The sequence below is a fragment of the Bos indicus genome, chromosome 16 (assembly GCF_029378745.1).
Source record: "Bos indicus isolate NIAB-ARS_2022 breed Sahiwal x Tharparkar chromosome 16, NIAB-ARS_B.indTharparkar_mat_pri_1.0, whole genome shotgun sequence".
NCBI lineage: Eukaryota > Metazoa > Chordata > Mammalia > Artiodactyla > Bovidae > Bos > Bos indicus.
In genome coordinates, this window is record NC_091775.1 from 35,968,842 (window position 1) to 35,994,492 (window position 25,651).

General features: G+C 39.4%; 1 protein-coding gene across 1 annotated transcript in view; it reads right to left on the reverse strand.

Moving 5' to 3' along the window:
- The window catches only part of WDR64 (WD repeat domain 64), a 121,030-nt gene that overhangs the window by 63,080 nt on the left and 32,299 nt on the right, over positions 1-25,651 (reverse strand). Inside the window, exons 8-10 of the mRNA XM_070768109.1 lie at positions 25,486-25,620; positions 15,213-15,292; positions 13,503-13,642 (exon numbers count right to left, since the gene is read on the reverse strand). Coding sequence (XP_070624210.1) covers positions 13,503-13,642; positions 15,213-15,292; positions 25,486-25,620 — 355 coding nt within the window. The remainder of the gene's footprint in view (positions 1-13,502; positions 13,643-15,212; positions 15,293-25,485; positions 25,621-25,651) is intronic.

The window sequence follows — 25,651 nt, forward strand, 5'->3', positions numbered from 1 at the left end:
TTACAAGTCCTAGCATGCATCAGCATGAAATAATATTTTTATGTCATAATAGTCATTATTATATACATTACCTATTGCTATATTATATAGTACTTCCTAAATTGGAATATTTGTTGAATAAATGAGTGATAATTTTATAGAACTACATATAAAGATTTGATAAGTAGTTTTGTTAACAGAGGTATTAACTTCGTAAGAAGTCTTAAGTAATTAAGACAGAGTTCAAAACTTCATTATTGTGAAGGCAGGTTGGTACTTATATGCAGGAACATAAAAATGTCAAAATCACGTGATCAGAAGCTTGGGTCACATGTATACCTTCTACAAGCCACTATTACTCAGAACCTGTGCAATTGTTACAAAGGAAGTCGTTACTTCCTTTGTGCTAGTAAAAATGTAAGTTTGGGACGTAGCTACAATATTGAAACTTATCACTGTTTGCATGACAGAGTGGAGGAGTCCATTAGGACAATTTATGGAGTTAGGTTCAGAGCCTATTTATGAATTAGGTTCAGAGAGACAAGTAGGGGAAGTGGAATCAAGGGGTGTTAAGTTTATTTCTGTTTTGTTTCCAGTTCTATTGTTTTGTTTGAGATGCTTCATGGTTGGCGGTCTTTTCACTGTTCATGTGTGTGCTCTGAACTGTGGTTGGAGGAAAGAACAAAGTGAAAGTGAAAGTTGCTGTTGTGTCTGACGCTTTGCGACCCCAAGGACTTCTCCATGGAATTCTCCAGTCCAGAATACTGGAGTGGGTAGCCATTCCCTTCTCCAGGGGATCTTCCCAACCCAAGGATCAAACCCAGGTCTCCCAAATGCAGGTGGATTCTTTACCAACTGAGCCACAAGGGAAGCCCACGGAAAGAACAAAGGATGAAGCAAAAGAGGCTTTGGGTTTCAGTTCTAGTCCATCATTTAAATTTCTTAAGCCTCCGTTTTCTTGTTTCTAGAATGGACATAATAACACCAGCACTCTCCACCTCAGTGAATCGATGTGAATATCTTTTGAAACCTGTGATGTTTTCTGCACAGTGAGTCTATTTTCTACTTCTTTTGTGTGTTTTTAGGGAAGTGGTGATTGTTGGCAGAAGGCACAAAGACCTTCCTCATTATGTTGCATCTCTCCTCTAGGTTCTTCTGCTGCCCTCTCCCCTTAGGTTGTTCTAGTTACTGTGATACCAAACTGCTTCCAGTTCCAAAAACCTCTTTTTCTCTGTTGTCTCAGCACATTCACACATACTCTTGCTACCATCTACTGTTTCCTCTCCTCACTCTTATCTATCTAGCTAACTGCTGCTCTTTCTTTAAATCTGTCATAAAGATTATTAGCATTAGAGTTCACAATGCTACATCGCAGCCTGGGTAGGAGGGGAATTTATGGGAGAACGGATACATGCATATGTATGGCTGAGTCCCTTTGTTGTCCCCTGAAACTATCACAACATTGTTGACAGGCTACACTCCAATATAAAATAAAAAGTATTTTTTTAGAAAAGAGTTAGAGTTCAGGTCACAATAGTGTAATGAATTTGCAGTATGGTACCTCGATGCACCATTTCTTCTCCAAACACAGACAGATAGTAAAGTTAAAAAGAGAAAGCAGAAAGAAACAAAGCAAGATATGTAATCTCTGTAGATCCAACAAAGCTAGAGGAGGTGATGAAATTCCAGCTGAGCTATTTCAAGTCAAAAATGATGCTGTTAAAGTGCTGCACTCAATATGCCAGCAAATTTGGAAAACTCAGCAGTGGACTCACAGGACTAGAAAAGGTCAGTTTTCATTCCAATCTCAAAGAAAGGCAATGCCAAAGAATGTTCTAACTACCACAAAATTGCACTCATCTCACATGCTAGCAAAGTAATGCTCAAAACTCTTCACGCGAGGCTTCAACAGTGCATGAACTGAGAACTCCAGATGTTCAAGCTAGATTTAGAAAAGGCAGAGGAACCAGAGATCAAATTGTCAACATCCGTTGGATCATCAAAAAGGCAAGAGAATTCCAGAAAAACATTAATTCTGCTTTAATGACTATGCCAAAGCCTTTGGCTGTGTGGATCACAACAAACTATGGAAAATTCTTCCAAAGATGAGAATACCAGACCACCTGACTTAAAATTGGGAAAGGAGTAGTCAAGGGTGTATATTGTCACTCTGTTTACTTAACTTCTATGCAGAGTACATCATGCAAAATGCCAGGTTAGATGAAGCACAAGCTGGAATCAAGATTGCTGAGAGAAATATCACTAACCTCAAATATGCAGATGACACCACCCTTATGCCAGAAAGCGAAGAGGAACTGAAGAGCCTCTTGTTGAAAGTGAGAGAGGAGAGTGAAAAAAAACTGGCTTAAAATTCAACATTCAAAAAACGAAGATCATGGCATCCGGTCCCATCATTTCATGGCAAATAGATGGGGAAACAATGGAAACAGTGAGAGACTTTATTTTCTTTGGCTCCGAAATCACTGCAGATGGTGACTGCAGCCATGAAATTAAAAGACGCTTGCTCCTTGGAAGAAAAGTTATAACCAATCTAGGCAGCATATTTAAAAGCAGAGACATTACTTTGCCGACAAAGGCCTATTTAGTGAAAGTTATGGTTTTGCCAGTAGTCATGAATGGATGTGAGAGTTAAACCATAAAGAAAGCTGAGTGCCGAAGAATTGATGCTTTTGAACTGTAGTGTTGGAGAAGACTCTTGAGAGTCCCTTACACTGCAAGGAGTTCAAACCAGTCAATCATAAGGGAAATCAGTCCTGAATATTCATTGGAAGGACTGACTTTGAAGCTGAAACTCAGATCCTTTGGCCACCTGATATGAAGGACTAACTCATTGGAAAAGACCCTGATGCTGGGAAAGATTGAAAGCAGGAAGAGAAGGGTATGACAGAGGATGAGATGGTTGGATGGCATTATGGACTCGATGGACATGAGTTTGAGCAAGCTACAGGAGTTGTGATGGATAGGGAAGCCTGGCATACTGCAGTCCATGGGGTCACAAAGAGTTGGACATGACTGAGCGATTGAACTGAACTGAACTGAACTGGATAGATCCAACTAAGAGAGGCATACAAAACAATGAATGGGCTCCAACCAGAGCCCGGGCACTGTCTGGGGCAGAGTGGCAGCAGGGGAGCAGCTCTAGCAGGGCAGACAGGACCACAGGCACTCTCACCACTCTATGGCAGTGCCCAGAGCAGGTCTCCTGGTTCAGGAAAAGGAGACTGAGAAGGAACTAAACCAAAGCAACCTCTGGTTCAGGGACTAGATCTATTTCTAAACTGAGGCGTACATGCCTATGTGAGGAGATATGGAGTAGCAAGCATATAGATACACACATATGCACACACACATATACAGACATCATGCTCCTAAATATTAAAAAGAAACCTATTTTTAGAAAAGTTTAGAGGACATCTTTATGAACTTGAGTTTAAAAATTTATTTTTAAGTCATTATTTTATCTTATTTTTCCATCGTTTTTAAAAGTGAATAAGCTAAGCAAATATATATTTTAGATTCTTTTCCCATGTAGACCATTACAGAGCATTGAGTACAGTTCTCTCTGCTATACAGTAGGTGCTTATTAGTTATCTGCTTTATTTATAATAGCATATTTATGTCAGTCCCAATCTCCCAATTTACTTCTCCTTCTTTCTCCACTGGTGACCCATAGACTTGTTTTCTACATCTGTGACTCTATTCTGTTTTATAAATAAGTTCACTGATACCATTTTTAAAAGACTCCACATATAAGCAATATCATATGATATTCGTTTTCTATGTTTGACTTACTTCACTTAGTATGACAATCTCTAGGTGTATCCATATTGCTGCAGGTGGCGTTATTTTGTTCTTTTTATGGTTGAGCAATATTCCATTTTATATATATGTACCACATCTTCTTTCTGCACTCTTTTGTCAATGGACATTTAGGTTGCCACCATGTCTTGGCTATTGTAAATAGTGCTGTGACGAACACTGGGGTGCATATATCTTTTCAAAATAGTTTTTGTCCTTGCTGGATATATGCACAGGATTGCTGGATCATATAGTAACTCCATTTCTAATTTTTCAAGAAACCTCCCTACTTTTTTTTAGAGTGGCTGCACCAATTTACATTTTCACCAGCAGTTAAGGTTCCTTTTTCCACACACCCTTTCCAGTGTTTATTGTTCTAGATATGTTGATGGTGGCCATTCTAATTGGTATAAGGTGATATCTCATTAAGATTTGATCTGCATTTCCCTAATAATTAGTGATGTTGAGCATCTTTTCACATGCTTGTTGGCCATCTGTATGTTTTCTTTGCAGAAATGTCTATTTAGATCTTCCTCTCATTTTTTAATTGTTTTTTCATACTGAACTGCATGAACTATTTGTATATTTTGGTGGTTAATCCCTTGCCAGTCACTATGTTTGCAAATATTTTCTCTCATTTTGTGGGTTGTCTTTTCATTTAAAATTATTTTTAATTGGAGGATAATTGCTTTACAATGTTGTGTTGGTTTCTGCCATACAACATGAATCAGCCATAAATACACATATGTCCCCTCCCTCCTGAACCAGATCACTTACTCTTTCCTCTGCATCATTCAATTTACTACTTATGGCTTTTTAGCTCAGCTTTCATCTTGGCAAATGATTTTTTTCTAATTTTAATTGGCTCTTCATTATAATTTCTTTTTTTTTAATATTGATAGGCATTTCTATCAATAGCCTTTCTTAATTTCTTCAGTATTTTTATTATCTTGGGCTCTAGTAGGCTAGACAGGTCTGTTTCATTGTTTGTTCTTTCACTGGAATTCTCTTGATCTTTTAACTGAGAGAGGTTCCTGTGCTTCTTCATTTTACTTATATTTCTCTATGAGTTTTAACAGTTACCACTGTCATTTTGAAGGGCTGCTTTCATGTGAGACCATCCCTATGTAGCCCGCATGAGTCTAACATTTTTGGCACAAGGGCCCTTTTTAAGTCTGGATGCCTGACACGTCTTTCCTCAGTGTGCGGCTCTTCTTTTCACTTGAACACTTAGAGGACGATGTGGGGTTATTAATTGTCTATTTTCAATTGTTGTATCTCAGGGAATAGGGAGGCTGAAGAGGGGAGATATGGGGGAACAGCCAGTTGGTGGAGTAGTCAGAACACAAACAGTAACTATCGATTATATGGGCATGGTGTTTGGTGCCCTGAAAAAATTACAATAGTAACATCAAAGGTCACTGATCACCATAACTAATACAGTGTTAATTGTGGAAACATTTGGAATACTCAAAGAATTCCTAAAATTTGACACAGAGACACAAAGTGAGCAAATGCCATTGGAAGAACGGTGGAGATAGACTTGCTCAACTCAGGGTTGTGGCCAACCTTTACTTTGTAAAAACCTCAGCATCCTCCAAATGTAATAAAACAAAGCACAGTAAAACAAGGTCTGCCTGTATTCTATTATCCTCCTCAACTTTCTCAAATGGCTCACCCAAGGTCATAAATTAGAGCCAGAACTTAAATTTAGTTTTACCTGATTTCAGAGGCCATGTGCCTGGAATTGAGATAGGGCAGGAAAAAAATCTTCACTTAGGACAATATCTTAGACATAGTCATGGATAAGATAAAGTCCAGCTGAGCAGCAGGCCAGATGGGCAAACCTCTGACTTGCTATGAGTTATCTATCCACTTGGCACTTGGTTTCAGCACATTGCTTCTTGCTCTAAGCCACACCCACAGCCTAGTTAAGCTTTACCTTTCCTGGGGTCCTTTCATATCACTTTCCAAAGCGAAGATTTAAGAAAATAACAATGTGTAAACACTCATTTTCATCTGTTATAAATGATAAAAGCATATTTCCTTCTCAGAAAAATAACCACTGGTAACTATAGAGTTGTGCTTGGGAAGATCGCGTGCGTGCTAAGTTGCTTCGGTCATGTCCGACTCTTTGTGACCCCACTGACTACAGCCCGCCAGGCTTCTCTGCCCATGGGATTCTCCAAGCAAGAATCCTGGAGTGGGTTTCGATGCCCTCCTCCAGGGAATCTTCCCAACCCAGGGGTGGAACCTGTGTCTCTTACGTCTCCTGCATTGGCAAGCGGGTTCTTTCCCACTAGTGCCACCTGTCAACCATTATTCTTGTTTTTGTTAATAAAATAAAAACAACTGAAATTTATATTTCTATTTTTTCAATGTTTGTCAGTTCTTCAGGAGCAATAAATGTGGCATAGCTATTAAATACTTGAGCTCTGTAACTAGAAAAAAAAATTTTACCAGTGCAGGAGAAAATAATATCCTGGTGGAAAGTCTGCAAATCTCAGAGGAAGGATGAAAATCTACTTTAAGAGCTTAGATAAAGGCACAGTGTAGGCACATGACTACCCATGGTGATTTATTAAAACTTGATGTGATGAAAGCTAATTTATATGAAGTAATATGAAGGAATGTTAAATGTGTAAAACCTGGCTATGATTTTTGCTGACAAGGAGGAGAAAGTGGGGAGGGGAAGGAAATTGAGAAGGAGAAGAGGAAGCTGGCTTAAGCAAAAATATGTATGTGCCTGGATTGCTATTCTTTGTGCCTAAATTGCTCCTTTCCAAGATCTTCATGGGGCTGGCTGCTCTGGTCATGGCAGGTTTCAACATTTATGTCACCTCTTCAGAGGTGATACTCAGTCATATCACATTGTTGTATTTTCTATTCATTGGAATAGTTAACATTCTGTTTTCTTACATGATTGTTACTTTGCTTGTCTCCCTCTTCCCCTAGAATGTACACTTCCTGTGGAGAGGGCCCTGACTGCCTGGTTCAGTTTTCTGTCTCTAGAACCCAGAACAATACCTGAAACAGAGAGGAAACTCAAGAAAGAAAGCTTGCTGAATAACTAAATGAATGATCTCTCTGTAACAGTCTTGTGAGCTAAGCACCACTACAGTTTACAGACAAAAAAACTGAGGGGAAAGATATTAAGTATTTTGCCCAAGTAGAGCTGCTAGGGTGCTTGAAAGAGCAGCACTGAAAACACTCACTATGTCTAAAGGAAACTAGAAAGCTTATCTCTGCTGTCTCTTCACCTCTGGACATGAATGGCCTGAACTTCTTTTGTTTGTTTTAATTTATTTATTAATTGAAGGATAATTGCTTTACAGAATTTTGTTTTCTGTCAAACCTCAACATGACTCAGCCATAGGTATACATATATCCCCTCCCTCTTCAACCTCCCTCCCATCTCTCTCCCCCTCCCACCCCTCTACGTTGATACAGAGCCCCTGTCTGAGTTTCCTGAGACATATAGAAAATTCCCATTGGCTATTTATTTTACATATGGTAATGTAAGTTTCCATGTTACTCTCTCCATACATCTCACCCTCTCCTCCCCTCTCCCCATGACCATAAGTCTATTCTCTATGTTTGTTTCTCCATTGCTGCCCTGCAAATAAAGTCTTCAGTACCATCTTTCTAGATTCCATATATATGCGTTAGTATACAATATTTATCTTTCTCTTTCCAACTTACTTCACTCTGAATATAGGCTCTAGGTTCATCCACCTCATTAGAACTGACTCAAATGTGTTCCTTTTTATGGCTGAGTAATATTCCATTGTGTATATGTACCACAACTTCTTTATCCATTCATCTGTCGATGAACATCTAGGTTGCTTCCATGTTCTGGCTACTGTAAATAGTGCTGCAAGGAACAATGGGATACATGTGTATTTTTTAATTTTGGTTTCCTCAGGGTATATGCCTAGGAGTGGGATTGCTGGGTCATATGGTGGTTTTATTCCTAGTTTTTTAAGGAATCTCCATCATAATGTTTTAGTTTTTATGTCTCAACAATCTTACTGTCTTTCTAGTACCATTTTAAAAATTAAAAATAATTTCCTTTGTTGTGCAGAAGCTTTTAAGTTTAATTAGGTCCCATTTGTTTATTTTTTTCTTTTATTTCCAATATTCTGGGAGGTGGGTCATAGAGGATCCTGCTGTGATTTATGTCGGAGGGTGTTTTGCCTATGTTCTCCTCTAGAAGTTTTATAGTTTCAGGTCTTACGTTTAGATCTTTAATCCATTTTGAGTTTATTTTTGTGTATGGTGTTCTAGTTTCATTCTTTTACAAATGGTTGACCAGTTTTCCCAGCACCACTTGTTAAAGAGATTGTCTTAATCCATTTTATATTCTTGCCTCCTTAGTCAAAGATAAGGTGTCCATAAGTGTGTGGATTTATCTCTGGGCTGTCTATTTTGTTCCACTGATCTATATTTCTGTCTTTGTGCCAGTACCATACTGTCTTGATGACTGTGGCTTTGTAGTAGAGCCTGAAGTCAGGCAGGTTGATTCCTCCAGTTCCATTCTTCTTTCTCAAGATTGCTTTGGCTAGTCGAGGTTTTTTGTATTTCCATACAAATTGTGAAATTATTTGTTCTAGCTCTGTGAAAACTACTGTTGGTAGCTTGATAGGGATTGCATTGAATCTATAGATTGCTTTGGGTAGTATACTCATTTTCACTATATTGATTCTTCCAATCCATGAACATGGTATATTTCTCCATCTAGTAGTATCCTCTTTGATTTCTTTCACCAGGGTTTTATAGTTTTCTATATATAGGTCTTTAGTTTCTTTAGGTAGATATATTCCTAAGTATTTTATTCTTTCCGTTGCAATGGTGAATGGAATTGTTTCCTTAATTTCTATTTTCTCATTATTAGTGTATAGGAATGCAAGGGATTTCTGTGTGTTGATTTTATATCCTGAAACTTTACTATATTCATTGATTAGCTCTAGTAATTTTCTGGTGGAGTCTTTAGGGTTTTCTATGTAGAGGATCATGTCATCTGCAAACAGTGAGAGTTTTACTTCTTCTTTTCCAATTTGGATTCCTTTTATTTCTTTTTCTGCTCTGATTGCTGTGGCCAAAACTTCCAAAACTATGTTGAATAGTAATGGTGAAAGTGGGCACCCTTGTCTTGTTCCTGACTTTAGGGGAAATGCTTTCAATTTTTCACCATTGAGGATAATGTTTGCTGTGGGTTTGTCATATATAGCTTTTATTACGTTGAGGTATGTTCCTTCTATTCCTGCTTTCTGGAGAGTTTTTATCATAAATGGTGTTGAATTTTGTCAAAGGCTTTCTCTGCATCTATTGAGATAATCATATGGATAAGCAAGGTGAAAAGACAGCCTTCAGAATGGGAGAAAATAATAGCAAATGAAGCAACTGACAAACAACTAATCTCAAAAATATACAAGCAACTCCTGCAGCTCAATTCCAGAAAAATAAATGACCCAATCAAAAAATGGGCCAAAGAACTAAATAGACATTTCTCCAAAGAAGACATACAGATGGCTAAAAAACACATGAAAAGATGCTCAACATCACTCATTATCAGAGAAATGCAAATCAAAACCACAATGAGGTACCATTTCATGCCAGTCAGAATGGCTGCAATCCAAAAGTCTACAAACAATAAATGCTGGAGAGGGTGTGGAGAGAAGGGAACCCTCTTACACTGTTGGTGGGAATGCAAACTAGTACAGCCACTATGGAGAACAGTGTGGAGATTCCTTAAAAAACTGGAAATAGAACTGCCTTATGACCCAGCAATCCCACTGCTGGGCATATACACTGAGGAGACCAGAATTGAAAGAGACACATGTACCCCAATGTTCATCGTGGCAGTGTTTATAATAGCCAGGACATGGAAGCAATCTAGATGTCCATCAGCAGATGAATGGATAAGAAAGCTGTGGTACATATACACAATGGAGTATTACTCAGCCATTAAAAAGAATACATTTGAATCAGTTCTAATGAGGTGAATGAAACTGGAGCCAATTATACAGAGTGAAGTAAGCCAGAAAGAAAAACACCAATACAGTATACTAATGCATATATATGGGATTTAGAAAGATGGTAACGATAACCCTGTATACGAGACAGCAACAGAGACACAGATGTATAGAACAGTCTTTTGGACTCTGTGGGAGAGGGAGAGGATGGGATGATTTGGGAGAATGGCATTGAAATATGTATAATATCATGTATGAAACGAATTGCCAGTCCAGGTTTGATGCATGATACTGGATGCTTGGGGCTGGTGCACTGGGACGCCCCAGAGGGATGGTACAGGGACAGAGGAGGGAGGGGGGTTCAGGATGGGGAACACGGGTATACCTGTGGTGGATTCATGTTGATGTATGACAAAACCAATACCATATTGTAAAGTAATTAACCTCCAATTAAAATAAACAAATTTATATTTTAAAATACACAAGGAAAAGAAAAAAAATAAAAAATTAAAATTAAAAATAGTCTTATTATAAAAGCAATGTATATTTTTTGTTAAAAAGATATAAATACAAGAAAAAAAAAAACACAAAAAGGGAAAAAAAATTAAATCCATCCACAACCTTGCTACCCACATAATCACTATCATCCCTGATAATATATGATAGACACATATATTAAAAATGGGTTAATATCTTACATGCTATTTTATTATATTTTGCATAATATATTGTGTATACATTCTCATATCAATATTCATCCGTATGATGTTGAAAGTCTATGTGACAATTTCTATGATATAAAAAGAGATATCATAAATTGCTGATTTAAGGGGAGGAGGAATTAGAGAAAAGTGGTCAAATGATACAAACTTCCAGTTAGAAGATATATAAGTACTAGGGGTGTAATGTATAACATGATAACTATAGCTAACACTGATGTATGACATATATGAAAGTTGCTAAGAGAATAAATCCTAAGTATTTTCATTACAAAGTTTTTTTAAGAGCATTTTTTTCAATTTTTGGTTTCAGTATTAGATAATGAATGTTCATTAAACCAACTGTGGTAATAATCATTTCATGCTGAATATAAGTCAGATCATTATGCTTAATGATACATTAATGTTAATCTCATACAGTGTTACATATCAATTATATCTCAATAAAACTTAGGGAAAATAAATTACTGAATAAAAGCTTTATTTTTAGAAACTGAATTTCTCACTCTCTATCCCTTACCTTTCCTTTTTATTTTCCTTTTTATTCCTTTTCTTTTTTCTTTTTTAAACCTATATAAGCAATAGCACCATAAACATCCTTTTACATTGGTCTCCGGGCACTTTTCTGATTATTTTATTAGAATAAATGCCCCCCAAATTTTTGCCACCTTTACCCCCGGCAGCACTATGTAAACATGCCTATATTCTTTCCCTTCTCCTTCCTTCATCCTATTTTCCTACTGATTTGTTAAAGTTTTTTTTATTTGTATAAGAATATTATTCCAGTTTATGTCATTTATATTACACGCTCCCCCCTCTGTTATCTGTCTTAACCTTTTCTATGCAGATAAGAAGGTTGTCTGGGGTCAGGATAGACACAAGATTGGCTACATTTATTTAATGCAAGTATACAGATGTCATTTTTCTTTACATGTGCAAAATTGGGATAATTACAGGATTGTTACCAGCATCAAATAAGTTGTGATGTAAAATAATGAGGATAGTGCCTGACTCTTGATAAGCATTTGATAAATGACAGCCTTTATAATAATTACAGTTTGAATATTCATATAGTCACTTTTTTTTTCTTTAGTTGTAGACGTTACACATAGGAATTACCTGATGGCTATATGAATATTCACCTGTGTTTTCTTCCGGAAAATTTTACAACTACTATGGTTTTACGTTTTACATTTAAAATATTTAATCCATATGGAATGTATTTCATTGGTAATTATGAAGTAATGATTTGATTACTTATTTTTTCCTAATATGGTTAATCAGTTTTCCCAACATTTATGAACAAACCATCTTTTGCTCATAAACTTAAAATGCTACTTCTATCATATATGAAATTCCCATTCACACTTATGTGTGAATCTTCTTTTGTTTCATAGATGTGTCTATTGCTGCATTGACTGCTGTTCTGTTTTATTTATTGAGGCTTTATTAAATGTTTTAATATCTGATAGGGAAAGTGTTATCTTGTAATCTTATTTTCTAAAGTTTCTAGGATATTTTTGTATGTCAACACTTTTATAGTAACTTTAGATTTGGCAAACTGAGGTCTAAATAATCCTTTCCTGTCTGTGCTAAGTCGCTTCAGTCATGTCCGACTGTGACTCTATGGCCTGCAGCCCACCAGGCTCTTCTATCCATCGGATTCTCCGGGAAAGAATACTGGAGTGGGTTGCCATGCCCTCCTCTAGGGGATCTTCCTGACCCAGGGATTGAATACATGTCTCTTATATCTCCTGCACTGGCAGGTGTGTTCTTTACCACTAGAACCACCTGGGAAGCTCCTAAATAATCCTAAATAGCATTAAATATACATAGCTTTATTTGATGCAGAATATATTTTACAGTACTATACTCTCATTTAGGAAAGTCCCTACATTCATGTTCTTAAATAAATGTACCTCAGAACTTCATAGTTATCTTAACATTGATAGTGAATATTGTTTGTTAAGATTATTTCTAGGCATTTCATACAATTTTGCTCTTGTGAATGCTATCCATTTGACCATTTTTTCCTAACTGGTTTCTATTCTTACACAGAAATTTATTTTTATAAATTGCAATCATGAATATAACTACCCACTTTACTGAATTTACCTGTTCTAAAACTTTAAGCTGGTTTTCTTGAGTTTTTCCAGCAATCACATTATTTGCAAATATGCAGTCACCTCATTTCTAATAGTCATGTCATTTTTTCTTTTTTATTACTTTGTTTAGAACATTTAAAACACTGTGTAGTGATAGCAACGACAACAGAAATACTTTTTTCTTTCTTTGCTTTCTTAAAAATTGAAGTATGGTTGATTTGCAATGTTATGTTAGTTCCTGGTGTAGAGAAAAGTGATTCAGTTATACAAATATATATACTGATTTTCATCTTCTTTTCCATTATGGTTTATCACAGGATATTGATATAGTTCCCTGTGCTGTACAGTGGTGGTGGTCTAGGCACTCAGTCGTGTCCGACTCTTGCGACCCCATGGACTGCAGCCCACCAGGCTCCTCTGTCCAGGGATTCTCCAGGCAAGGATGCTGGAGAGGGTTGCCATTTCCTTCTCTGTGCTGCACAGTAGGACCTTTATTTTGTTTATCTAATAGTTGTTTATCTAATCCAAAACTCCTAATTTATCTGTCTCCCACCCACTTGCCCCTTTGGTAACCATAAGTTTGTTTTCTGTGTCTAGAAATCCTTATTTTTCCTGTCTCTAATGATCACAGAAGGGCCATATTATGTTTTACTATTGAGAATAATGGCTCTCTTCCCAGTGTTATATTCCTTTTACTCTTGCCTTTAAACATATGTTCTTTCTTATGTTGATATCAATAGAAACAAAGAACAGGGACTTCTTATTTTCTTATCCATATTAACAATATTTTTCTCTTTGACTATCAGCTATTTCAGTGAAAAACTGTATGCATCCTATATTTTCCAATAGTTGACTTTAAGGGAAAAAATTGTTCTGTTTCATTTTTGTTGTTTTCTTTTGGTTACCTTTGCAGAAGAAAGGCTGATAACATGTTGCTCTTTCTCATTTGTCACGATCTCGGTGATACTGAACATGTGCCCCACAAGTTTCCCCACTGGCTTGGTGCTGATGTTGGGGTGCCACAACCGGAGCACTTTATCATCTCCTGAAAGAAGGACATGTGAAGATTGTTTATGTTCTCAGGGATGCAGATGGTCACAGTTTAAAGAGTCTTTCTCAACTTTAATCATATCCTAATAGCTCAGCTGGTAAAGAATCCTCATGCAATCAGGAGACCCCAGTTTGATTCCTGGGTCAGGAAGATCTGATGGAGATGGGATAGGCTACCCACTCTAGTATTCTTGGGTTTCCCTTGTGGCTCAGCTGGTAAAGAATCCGTCTGCAATGAGGGAGACCTGGGTTCCATCTCTGGGTGGGGAAGATCCCTTGGAGAAGGGAAAAGCTACCCACTCCAGTATTCTGGCCTGGAGAATTCCATGGACTGTATAGCCTATGGGGTCACAAAGAGCTGGACACGACTGAGTGACTCTCACCATCTTTCTTCTAATATCAAATCACAGTCTGTTTCTTCCAGGATGCTATGATTGACTTGCTTTGGATCTGCTTCTTCTTGTCAAGGCTGTTTTGTAACCACTGTATCTACATATATAAATTTGAATTCTCATAAATATTCTATGAGTTCTTTTCTTGATTTAATATGTCCCTACTCATTTATGCATTAATGTATTGTGCGTGCATGCTCAGTCGCTCAGTTGTGTCTGACTGTTTGCAACCCCGTGGACTGTAGCCTGCCTGGCTCCTCTGTTCATGGAATTTCCCAGGCAATAATACTGGTGTGGGTTGTCATTTCCTGCTCCAGGAGATCTTCCCAGCCCAGGTATCAAACCTGGGTCTCTTGAGTCTTCTGCATTGGCAGGTGGATTCTTTACCACTGCACCACTTGGGAAGCCTGAGATTGAAACTTAGAGGAGTTGAATAACCTATCCAAGGCTTGCTAGTGAAAAAACTAGTATTTATTCCTAGACAGTCTGACTCCAAAGCCCAGGCTGAAAGCCATCACAGGCTTCATATCCCAGCTTGACAGATAAAGAGTCAGGCCAGCAGGATAGCTCAGTCGTCCCATCTTTCTCCTCAAGTTTCTTGTATTTGTCATCTTTCCTGTTACTCTCAGCAGATAATCTGAGCCCTTAAATGTTGGTAGTTTTAAGCACTCTATCGTTAGTCCACTTCTCTGTTAATGCTAAACCATTGGCTTTTGATCTTTTTGTCAAGGACTCCTTTGAGGATTTGATAAAATTTTGGACTGTCTCTCCGGAAAAATATGCACGTGGACACAGTTATTCAGCCTAAGGGGCTATAGGACTCCCTTAAAGTCCACACATGGGCCCCAGGCTAGGAATTCATGCTCTCACACAATGAAACATTCTAGAGAGATTAAAGGTAAACTGTAAAACAAACAAATTTGTAGTAAATATAGGAGAATTTGTTTCACACAGTCTCAGGCTAGGGAGGGCCTTTCTAAGTGTGCCACCACACCAAAAAGACGCAAAGAAAAAGAATGACAGATTTGACTTTATACAAACTTAAAAATTCTCTAAAAGGTCTTATTAGCAGTAAAATGCAATAGCTGTGTGAAAACTCTGTAACTGTGCTAATTAAGGAGAGCACCATTTGCCAAGTAGAAAATCCCTGTGTAACGTGGACTGTCCTCTTACCTCCAGTGACAATCACGTTTGCTTTTATACAGTAACAGAAAGTGTTTGCTCCTCTTGGCATGGAAAACTCTCTGACAGGCCTGCAAAACACAAGCTAAATGTAAAACTTGTTTATTTTTCTTTCTAAAGTTAATTCCAACTTATAAATAATGTTCAAGAAGTTCATCTCTAAGTCATTGTGAATCTATTTACCCACAGGAAAAAAAAATTGTAAGTAATGATTAAATTCTTACTGACCCACAGAATCTATTTATTCTATGATATGATATTAATACAGCATTTGCATTGTTTCTGTTTAAAAAGAAATCCATTCCTCTGCCCTGGAGCTGAGGTTGTGCTGGTGTTAAGAATGGACAGATATATCACCTCTTAAGCCAGAAAATACATTGTTCAGCTCAATGAGTCTTTTTCGTAGAACAAAATGGCAGGAATGTGTTTGGACATTTCTCCCTCTCTCATTACCCACATCCAACATTCTGTCAAGTCTTGTTGATTTTACCTCCTAAATAGACAGGAAATTGACCACTTCTTCCCATTTCCATCGTAATATCTTGCTTTGGGCTTCCCTTTGGTCCAGTGGTTAAGAATCCACCTTGCAATGCAGGGGACATGAGTTCGACCTGTAGTCCAGGAAGATCCCACATACCATGAGGCTACAAAGCCCATGCACCACAACTTCTGGGCCCACAGATCCTAGAGCCTGTGCTCCCAGCAAGAGAAGCCACTGCAGTGAGAAGCCCACACACCGCAACAGAGTAGCCTCTGCCTACTGCAACAAGAGAAAGTCCACATGCAGCCAAAAATGAATAAATACATTAAAAATAAATAATATCCTGATTCAACTCTCCATCCCCTCTTACCAGAACTACTGCAATAAACTAATTTCTCAGCTTCCACTATTTTCTATTCCTCTTTCCCCAATCCCACTCCAAATCCCGTTAAGTTGCAGCCAAAGTGACCTTTCTAAAACATGAATTGGATCACATCACTTTTCTCCAGTGGATTCCTGATGCTCTCAGGAATACCAGGTTCCATCACTTGGCCCACATGGCTTAGGTGGCGCTGGGTGGTCCCTGTCATCTTTCACCTTCTTCCTCGCTTTGATCCAGCCTTGTAATCTCTTCAGCCTCCTTTCTGGCCTCACTGAACTCTCTTCCTCCTCAAGAGCTTCTGCACAGGCCAAAGATGTTTCTCCCCTGGATTGTAGCCACACTAGCAACCACCCTCCTCCAGGTGTATGTGCTGTGCTTAGTTGGTCAGTCATGTCTGACTCTTTGCAAACCCATGGACTCCTTTGCAAACTCACCAAGCTCCTGTGTCCATGGGGATTCTTCTGGCAAGAATACTGGAGTGGCTTGCCATGCCCTCCTCCAGGGATCTTCCCAACCCAGAAACCGAACCCAGGTCTCCCTCATTACAGACAGATGCAGGTGTCTGCTTGAATATTAATTTCTCTGAAAGGCCTTTCCTAGACTCCACCCTCCTGCCCCCACCAACTACATTAAGCCTTTTGTGTTATTTTCTAGTCTGGTACCATGTTATTTTCCCTTAGGCATAAAGCACCTGACCTTAGTCTACTCTTGTCTTGTATGTTTCCTTTCCTTTTCTTTGTTCATAAATAAAATGGTAGTATATACTATTCTGTTCCTTGATTTTCCACTTAATAATAAATCTTGAAGATCTTTCCAAATATGTACATTAAAAAACTTTCTTATTCTTTTTAAAATTGTCATACAGTATTCCCTTGAATGACTAAATCCTTTAATCTGAGGAACATCAGACTGTCAGATTTTTTGTGATTACAAATAATATTGCAATGAGCAGTCTTGTAAAAGTGTCATTTTTCTATAAGTTCTTAGAAATGATACTGCAAGTCAAGGGATACTTGCATTTGTAATTTTAAAATATATTGTAGTTTCTTTTTAATTATTTTTGCCCACTGGACTACACTTCTTTAAACGGGGCTCTTTCCAAAAACTGGGCCTTATAAAGCATAATTTATTATATATAGCTGGTATTTGAGGGCTATCTTTGAGATAATGAACCTAAGGGACTATACCCAGAAGCACCTTGGATTGCAATTATCACCTTAAACTTCAAGTAAGAATAAATTTTCTTTGTAAGTGCCCAATTGTGGATTTGGGTTATAAAAGAAATAGATATGAATTAAACACAAGCTGTAGAGTTCTCAGAACACAATCACAGAGTCAATGAGAGAACATGGAAATGAAATCTGATGGTTGGACATCATGTCTACAGGAATTCTTGGAAGAGTACTGAGACAAGAGACTAATTGGAGAGGAGAGCCTAGGGCAACAGAAATACAGAAGACAAGCGATTCAACAAGAATTTATAAGGAGATATAGACAAATTTGTGATTTATTATTTGTGAAAGTTGAGGGGAAAAGGAATTATGTGGGGTTGCTAAATTTTTGCCCAGAATGATTTGATGGATCATGGTGCTGAAATAGGAGGGAAGGGGGCATGGCACAAACGTTTAAAAAATGATGTAGCCTGAAAACACGACATAGACTGATTAGAATTAAATAGATCCTCAGATGTTCAAGAATCTGGCTGCAATGCAGGAAACCTAGGTTTGATCCCTGAGTCAGGAATATCCCCTGGAGGAGGAAGAGCTACCCACTTCAATATTCTTGTCTGGAGAACCATGGACAGCAACCATGTAGCCGGGCAGGCTACAGTCCCTGGGATCACAGAGTCGGACACAACTGAGCAACTAACACTTTTCAAGATGGCAAGCTAGTCAACTTCCGCTAGACCTTGAGCCTCAGTATATACTCATTGTACACCAGCAAGTTAAATGACACACTCACAGGCGCCATGATAGTTCCAAGTACTACCATCAAAGATCAAAAAGTGGGCAGAGGCCCATTTCTGAAAATTTCTGCCCTCTCCCCAAAATAGTTGGAATAATCCTCTCACTCATTAGTCTATGAAATTATTAACCAAACCATATTTCAAAGCCTTTCTCTCTCCTTCTGAGATGGCCTACACTGTCTATGGAGTATGTTTCTCTCCAAATCTATTTCTTACCTATCACTTTGTCTCTCACTGAAATTTTTCTGTGATGAGACATCAAGAACCTGAGCTTCATTAAGTCCTGAAACCAGGTGTGTGATCTCAGCTAAAAGGTTCAAGTCCCAAACTGAGGTGCACAGTTTCAGCTGTCAAGTCACGAAAGGACAGTGGTAAGGTAAGAAAACACGAGAGTTAGCTCTCAGTCCTAAAGGGGCCAATAGGACACCATGAGCCAGGTGTACTGGGGAGGATGCTCTGCCAATGTCTGCTCATTTTTGACTGGTGGGTCAACCCTGTATGCTTATGCACATCCAGCAGCAGGTCCAAGACAGAACTATTAATCTCTGTACTCTTTGACTCTGAGTTTTTGCTCCTACATTCTTAATCACTCCTGCTATATTTCTTTCTTTTGTTAACCCCAGAACACCTGTGTGACCACCAAGATGAACTTCTTATTTTACTCCCCTCTGTCTGATCCCTACAAGTGTTGACACTTTATTCCCAGCTTGCAGCCAGAGCAACTCCCACTCATCATGGACACCACTGGGGATAACTTCTGTTCTATTCCCTTTCAGCAACTTTTCAGGTACTAACACCTGGTTGGAAAAATACCTCGGAAGGGATAGCATCTAAAATCATAAGGGCAATCCTTGACCAAATTATGGATGGATTTTGACTTGAATGGAATTTTGGATAGCATAGGAGTTAAAGACATCTCCTCAGGTTTGGGTCTGAAATGAATCAGACTGCATCAATCCCAACAAATTACCCCTCTGGGCCATATCCTCCAGGATTGGGAAAGATTCAGACAACAGAAATTAAAAAGAAAAATATTTATTAGGTACATAACCTACCATATGGGCTTCCCTGGTGGCTCAGTGGTAAAGAATCTGCCTACAATGCAGAAGACACAAGAGACACAAGTATGATCCCTGGATCAGGAAGATATCCTGGAGAAGAAAATGGCTACCCACTCCAGTATTCTTGCCTGGGAAATCCCACGGACAGAGGAGCCTGGCGGGCTACAGTCCATGGGGTCACAAGAGTCAGACATGACTTAGTGACTAAACCACCAACAACAACAACCTACAATATAAGTTAGGAAGCCAAGAAAAGTGACACTCAGTGGGTCCCTGAGTTATACTATATTGCAGTTAGGAGCCGCTTTTTCAGTAGGAGCTACTCCCTGACCGCTGGGAGGAGCGATTGCCCCAGGGGAAGCCAGGGTACTAACCTCAGAGGTCACCCTGCTGGCCGAAGCCTCTCCTCCAGCTAAGGCTATTACCCCAGGGGGAGTAGCTAGAGATGAAAAGAGGTGCCTCCCCTCATATTCAGGAACCTCTTCTTTGTACCCTGAGATACTCAAAGGGCCCATCCTTAGCCCAGCTTGCACTCACAGCGATTATAAGTTACCAACCAACTGCCCCTTCAGTTTTGCCTCTGAGAGAAGGCCCTGATAGAAATCAGGGAACAGAAAGAGGTCCATGTACCTTTCGCAATGTCTGATCTAAGTATGGCAGAGGACAAGTTGAGAAGTTTATCTGAGGATCCTGAGCTTTTACAAAGGGGTTTACCCAACTAGTGAGAACTTTTGATCTCACCTGAGGAGATTTACAGATCTTACTATCCTGCTGTTGCACCCTCAAGGAAAAGCAGCGAACAATACTGGTGGCCAGAGCCCTTGCAGACCACCTGGCAGCCCGAGTCCAGTAGACCCATGCAGGGTCTACCACCAGGCAGGGAGTGACACTATCCCTGAGACAGACTCACAATGGATTACCAGGCAAATTCTATTGATAGAGATAGGACCATATGATTAACTGGTTAATAGAAGATATGAAGAAACTTGGGCTTCCCAGGTGGTGCTAGTGGTAAAGAACCCACCTGCCAATGCAAGAGACATGAGACATGGGTTTGATCCCTGCTTTAGGAAGATCCCCTGGAGGAGGGCATGGCAACCCACTCCAGTATTCTTGCCTGGAGAACCCCATGGACGGAGAAGCCTGGAGGGCCACAGTCCATTAGGTTGCAAAGAGTCGGACATCACGAAAGCAACTTAGAATGCGCACACGCGCACGTGCACACACACACACACACAAAACACACAAATAACCTTAGAGTAAAACCTGTTGATTATGAAAAAGTAAAAGAGGTCCAACAGGGCAGGATGAACATCCTACAGTTTTCCAAGGGAGACTAGAAGAGGCTTAGGAAGTACAGAGATGTAGATCCCTTCTCCTCCAAAGGACAGACCCTTTTGGCTATGCATTTGATAGCCCGGTCTGCCCCAGATATCAGGTGCAAAATTCAGAAAGCTACTGCTGGTCCTCAAACTCCAATGAGTGATTTGCTCCAATTGGCTTATTCAGCTTTCAATAATGGGGATATTGCCAAAAAGGCTGAACGCACCCAAAGAAATATACTAAGGGTCCAAATGCTTGCAGTGACTTTGTCTGCTCAGAGACCACCAACTGGGAGGCTGACTTTGCTGAGCCAGCCTGTTCCTAGTGGACCACGGGGTCCATGGGTACCCATACAAGGCCAGTGTCCTCTGTGTGGACAAAGGGGGCATTGGAGGGAGGATGGCAATCAACATGCCTTTGCAAACAGCCAGAGCACTGGAAGAGGGAATGTCCCAGATGCCAGAGAGTGACCACTGAGGACCACTAATGGTTTCAGAATCAGAAGACTGACAGGGCTCAAGGCTGAAAGCTTCTCTGCCTAGAGATACTATCTACATAACTAATGTTGAGCCATGAGTGATCAGTGATGTGGTGGGCCACTTGATAGAATTTCTTGTAAACACTGTTGCAACCTTCTCCATAATAACCCAAAGGGTTGGAAACCTTAGCAATCCTAAGGAATATGTAACGGAGTGTCAGGGCTTCCCTGGTGGCTCAGTGGTAAAAGAAGAATTCACCTACTAGTGCAGGGACTTGAGTTTGATCCCTGGCTCAGGAAGATCAGAAATGGCAACTCACTCCAGTGTTCTTGCCTGGGAAATTCCATGGACAGAGGAGCCTGACAGGCTATAGTCCATGGGCTTGCAAGAGTCAGACATGACTTAGCAACTAAACAACAACAGAGTGTCAGGGAGGAGACAAGGGCATGGTTTCCTGGAACCCCTTCTGTGAAACATCAATGGCCAATTGTTTTCACATTGCTTTCAGTTTGTGCCTGATTGTCCCATCCCTTTAACAGGGAGAGATTTACTAACTAAATTAGGGACCACTCTGTTTCTGGAGGAGCAAGGAGATCACCCTCATTGCCAAATGGTTCTAACGGAAAGCGAAAAGGAACAGATTGAAGCTGATATGGAACCCTTAGTACACCCTGGAGTGTGGAGTATCGAGATTCCAGGCTTGACCAAAGATATCCAGCCAGCGGTTATTAAGTTAAGACCTAGGCAGGAATATCCCTGCAAAAAGCAATACCCCCTAAAATCAGAGACACAGAGAGGAATCTTTTCCCTTAGTAAAGGAATAACTTGGATGGATTGATGGTACTCGGTCAGTTACCATGTAATATGCCAATATTGAAAGTGAAAGTCGATTGGTCTTGTCCAACTCTTTGTGATCCCATGGACTGTAGCCCTCCAGGTTCCTCTGTCCACAGGGATTCTCGAGGCATGGATACTAGAGTGGATTGCCATGCCCTCCTCCAGAGGATCTTTCCAACCCAGGGATTGAACTCAGGTCTCCTGCATTGCAGGTGGATTCTTTACCAACTGAGCCACCAGGAACACATTTTCAAACCAACTAGGGAGTATCAATTTGTACAAGATCTAAGGACTGTTAATGAAGCAATGGAATCCATCTACTCTATTGTGTCTAATCCTTATACTATCATGACTCACATGCCCAAGTCCAGATGATACAAATATTTATTGGTAGTGGTAGACATTCACTGGATGGGTAGAGGTTTTTCCCACACAGAGAGAACAGGCCTCAGAGGTAACAAAACATTTGCTTAAGGAGATAATCCCTATTATCTATTGAGGATTACCTCAATCTATACAAAGTGATACCTCTAAATTTACCTCTAAAATGCCCCAGCAAGTAGCTAAAACCCTGGGGGAAAGTCCTCCCTTCATACAGCATAGAGACCCCAATCCTCAGGGAAAGTGGAAAAAATGAATGATACTTGGAAGTGAAGTATAGCCAAATTACGCTGAGAGACTCAGGAAAACTGAGTCCAAATATTACCAATTACTCTAATGAGAACAAGGGCAGCCCCCAAAGAAAAGCTAAGATGCAGTCCCTATGAATTAATGTATGGGAGACCCTTCTTAACAAGTGATTTTGTATTAGATGAAGAAACAGCTGTGCTTCTCCGGTGGCTCAAATGGTAAAGAATCTGCCTGCAATGCAGGAGACTCGGGTTCAATCCCTGGGTTGGGAAGATCCCCCCTGGAGAAGGGAATGGCAACCCACTCCAGTATTCTTGCCTGGAGAATTCCATGAACAGAAGAGCCTGGCTGGCTACAGTCCATGAGGTCCCAAAGAGTCAGACATGACTAAGCAACTAACACACAGAGAGATTACAAAGAAATTATGCTGTAAACTCAGACCAAGTACAACTTGTCCTGATAGATGGGAGACCCCTGTAATTTAATGATCACTCAAAAATGGATGGAGGAGCCTGGAAGGCTGCAGGCCATGGGGTCGCTAAGAGTCGGACACGACTGAGCGACTTCACTTTCACTTTTCACTTTCATGCATTGGAGAAGGAAATGGCAACTCCCTCCAGTGTTGTTGCCTGGAGAATCCCAGGGACGAGAGAGCCTGGTGGGCTGCTGTCTATGGGGTCGCACAGAGTTCAGTCACACGACTGAAGTGACTTAGCAGCAGCAGCAGCAGCAAAAAGCTATCAGATCATGGAATGAAGCAGGCCTGCTTAACTATAAAGTATGAGATATGCCCCGAGTCATTAAGTGAAAGAAAAAAATGTTACCACCTTTCAGCTGATTTGAATAAGCACTATGACAGTCCTAGTTTGACCTCATACGGTCAGACACTCTCCTGCCCAATAGGAATGAGGAGCTAGTGATGCAAGCCTGGCATCTACTTGAAGAATGAGGAAGAAGGCAGTCTTTTCCCCCTCCCTCACTTTCCTTTGATTATAAAAATGTAGTGCACTTAATCCTCAGGGCAGAATCCCGCCAGCCTGTTTGCATTTCTCACAAATGTCCTATGTTAGTGAATCTACTTCTTGCCTATCACTTTGCCTCTCACTCAATTCCTTCTGTACTTAGGCACAAAGAACCTGAGCCACAGTAAGTCCTGACACCAGGTGAGTGATTCTAATTAAAAAATCGTTGAGTTCAGGTCCCAGTCTGGCTTTAGCCTGAGTTCGAGTCCCACCACGTGGGCTCAAGTCCCATTCTGAGGTGCACCATTTCAGTGCTACCAAGAAAAGTTAAAATGCTATAAAAGGCATAGATTAAAAGGTGAGGGAAGTAAAATTTAGCTATGAACAATACATCTAAGGGGCTATGAGATATCTAGGTGGACATGGTGAGCAGGTATAAGTAAGTCTAGTTTCAAGACAGCTTGGGTTTCATCAGTATACAGGTATTAATATATTGGGATGGAGGAAAATAGCTCAAGATTTTGCATAGAAAGTGACTATTAAGGTTGGTTAAGGACAAAACTCTGGAGAATGCCACCACAAAAATAGCAGATGCAAAAAGAGAAATCACAAGGGAAAAGAACAAACATAAGATTCTGGGAGAAAACTCTGGCTTCCCAGAAGCCAAGAATAGAGTTTTAGGGAGGGTGATCAGTAATACTGCCCAACTATCTTCCAAGGTGGCTGTGCTCCTTTTACATTCCCAGCAGCACTGGATGAGAGCTCCTGTTGTCCCACATTCTTGCCAGCGTTTGATGGCAATGTTTTGGATGTTGGGCACTAGAGGTGTGTAATGATATCTCATTGTGACTTTAGTTTGCATTTCTCTAGTGATGTAGGATGTGAAACATCTTTTCATGTACTTATTGCCATCTGTATACCTTCTTTGGTAATGTGTCTGCTCAGATCTTTTGCTTATTGTTCAATCAGGTTGCTTTATTGTTGTATTATAAGAGTTCTTTGTATATTTTGGATAACTGTCCTTTATCACATATATGTTTTGCAAATATTTTCTCCTAATCTAGGGCCTGTCTTCTTGTTCTCTTGATGGTGTCTTTTTCAAAACAGAATTTTTAATTTGAATGAAGTCCAGTTTGCCAATGATTTCTTTCATGCGGTTGTATCTTAAATGTTATTGCCAAACCCAAAGTCATCTGGATTTTCTTCTAGGAGATTTATAGTTTTGCATTTTATCTTTGGGTATATGATCCATTTTGAGTTGTTTCTCTAAAACTTGTATAATGACTATGTCCAGATTGAGAGTTTTTATCAGGAATGGGTGTTGGATTTTGTCAGGTGCTTTTTATACATCTATTGATATGATCATGTGATCACACTTTCTTCTTTAGCCGTCCCTAATCCCAGAAAGTTCTCTTGTGCCCACTTGGGATCCCTGCTTCCCCCTGCTCCCAGGCATCCAGTAGTCTACTACTTTCTATTTCCACCAATTTGTCTTTTCTGGGCATTTCCTTTAAATGGAATTCTTCATATGCACTTTTGTGTCTGGCTTCTGTCACCTACATAATGTTTTTGAGGGTTATACATGCTGTAGGATATATCTCTCTTTAAAAAATACAATGGCTGTTTTATAGTTACTATATATTAGTATAACCTTGCTATACATCAATATAACTATTAATAAATATCTAACTAGGGAGTAACTAAGATTATACACTATTCAAACTCACCTGTCTATAAGAGAGCCATTTTGTGTATTTATTAAACATGAAACATGATGATTGTGCTACAGATACTCATAGGTAATTGGCTAGTCAATTGACCTATAAGAATGATTTTTAAAGTATAAAGTTTTACCAATAGAATTATGTTTGGAAAAAATAGCTATATCAACATTGATTTATTTTAATAGAATATAGCAATAAACAACAAATGAGCAGAATTGCTTCAAAGAAAAGAGAAATCATGATCATATTTGTGTAACTTCAACTGCCTTCTGGAAAATCTAATTAATCTTGTTGAACAAATGGAATATTTAACATCTGATTCTTCTAAGAACCAATTTAAAAGCTCCAAGGCTGCCGTGAGTTTAAGGAAAACACCTGAAAGTCACAAAATGTTTATATATATAAACAATTGTACTTACAAATTATCCTCAATTCTTTTCAAGGATTCCAAAACTAATGAATGAACGTTGTCTAAGGAGCAGGATCCAAAGCAATGTAAGGCTGAAATATATCTAATTTTCATAACCCAGTCATTATGTAGCTTCCTTTTAACACTGGGAATTACAAGAAAAAAGGGGATTATGT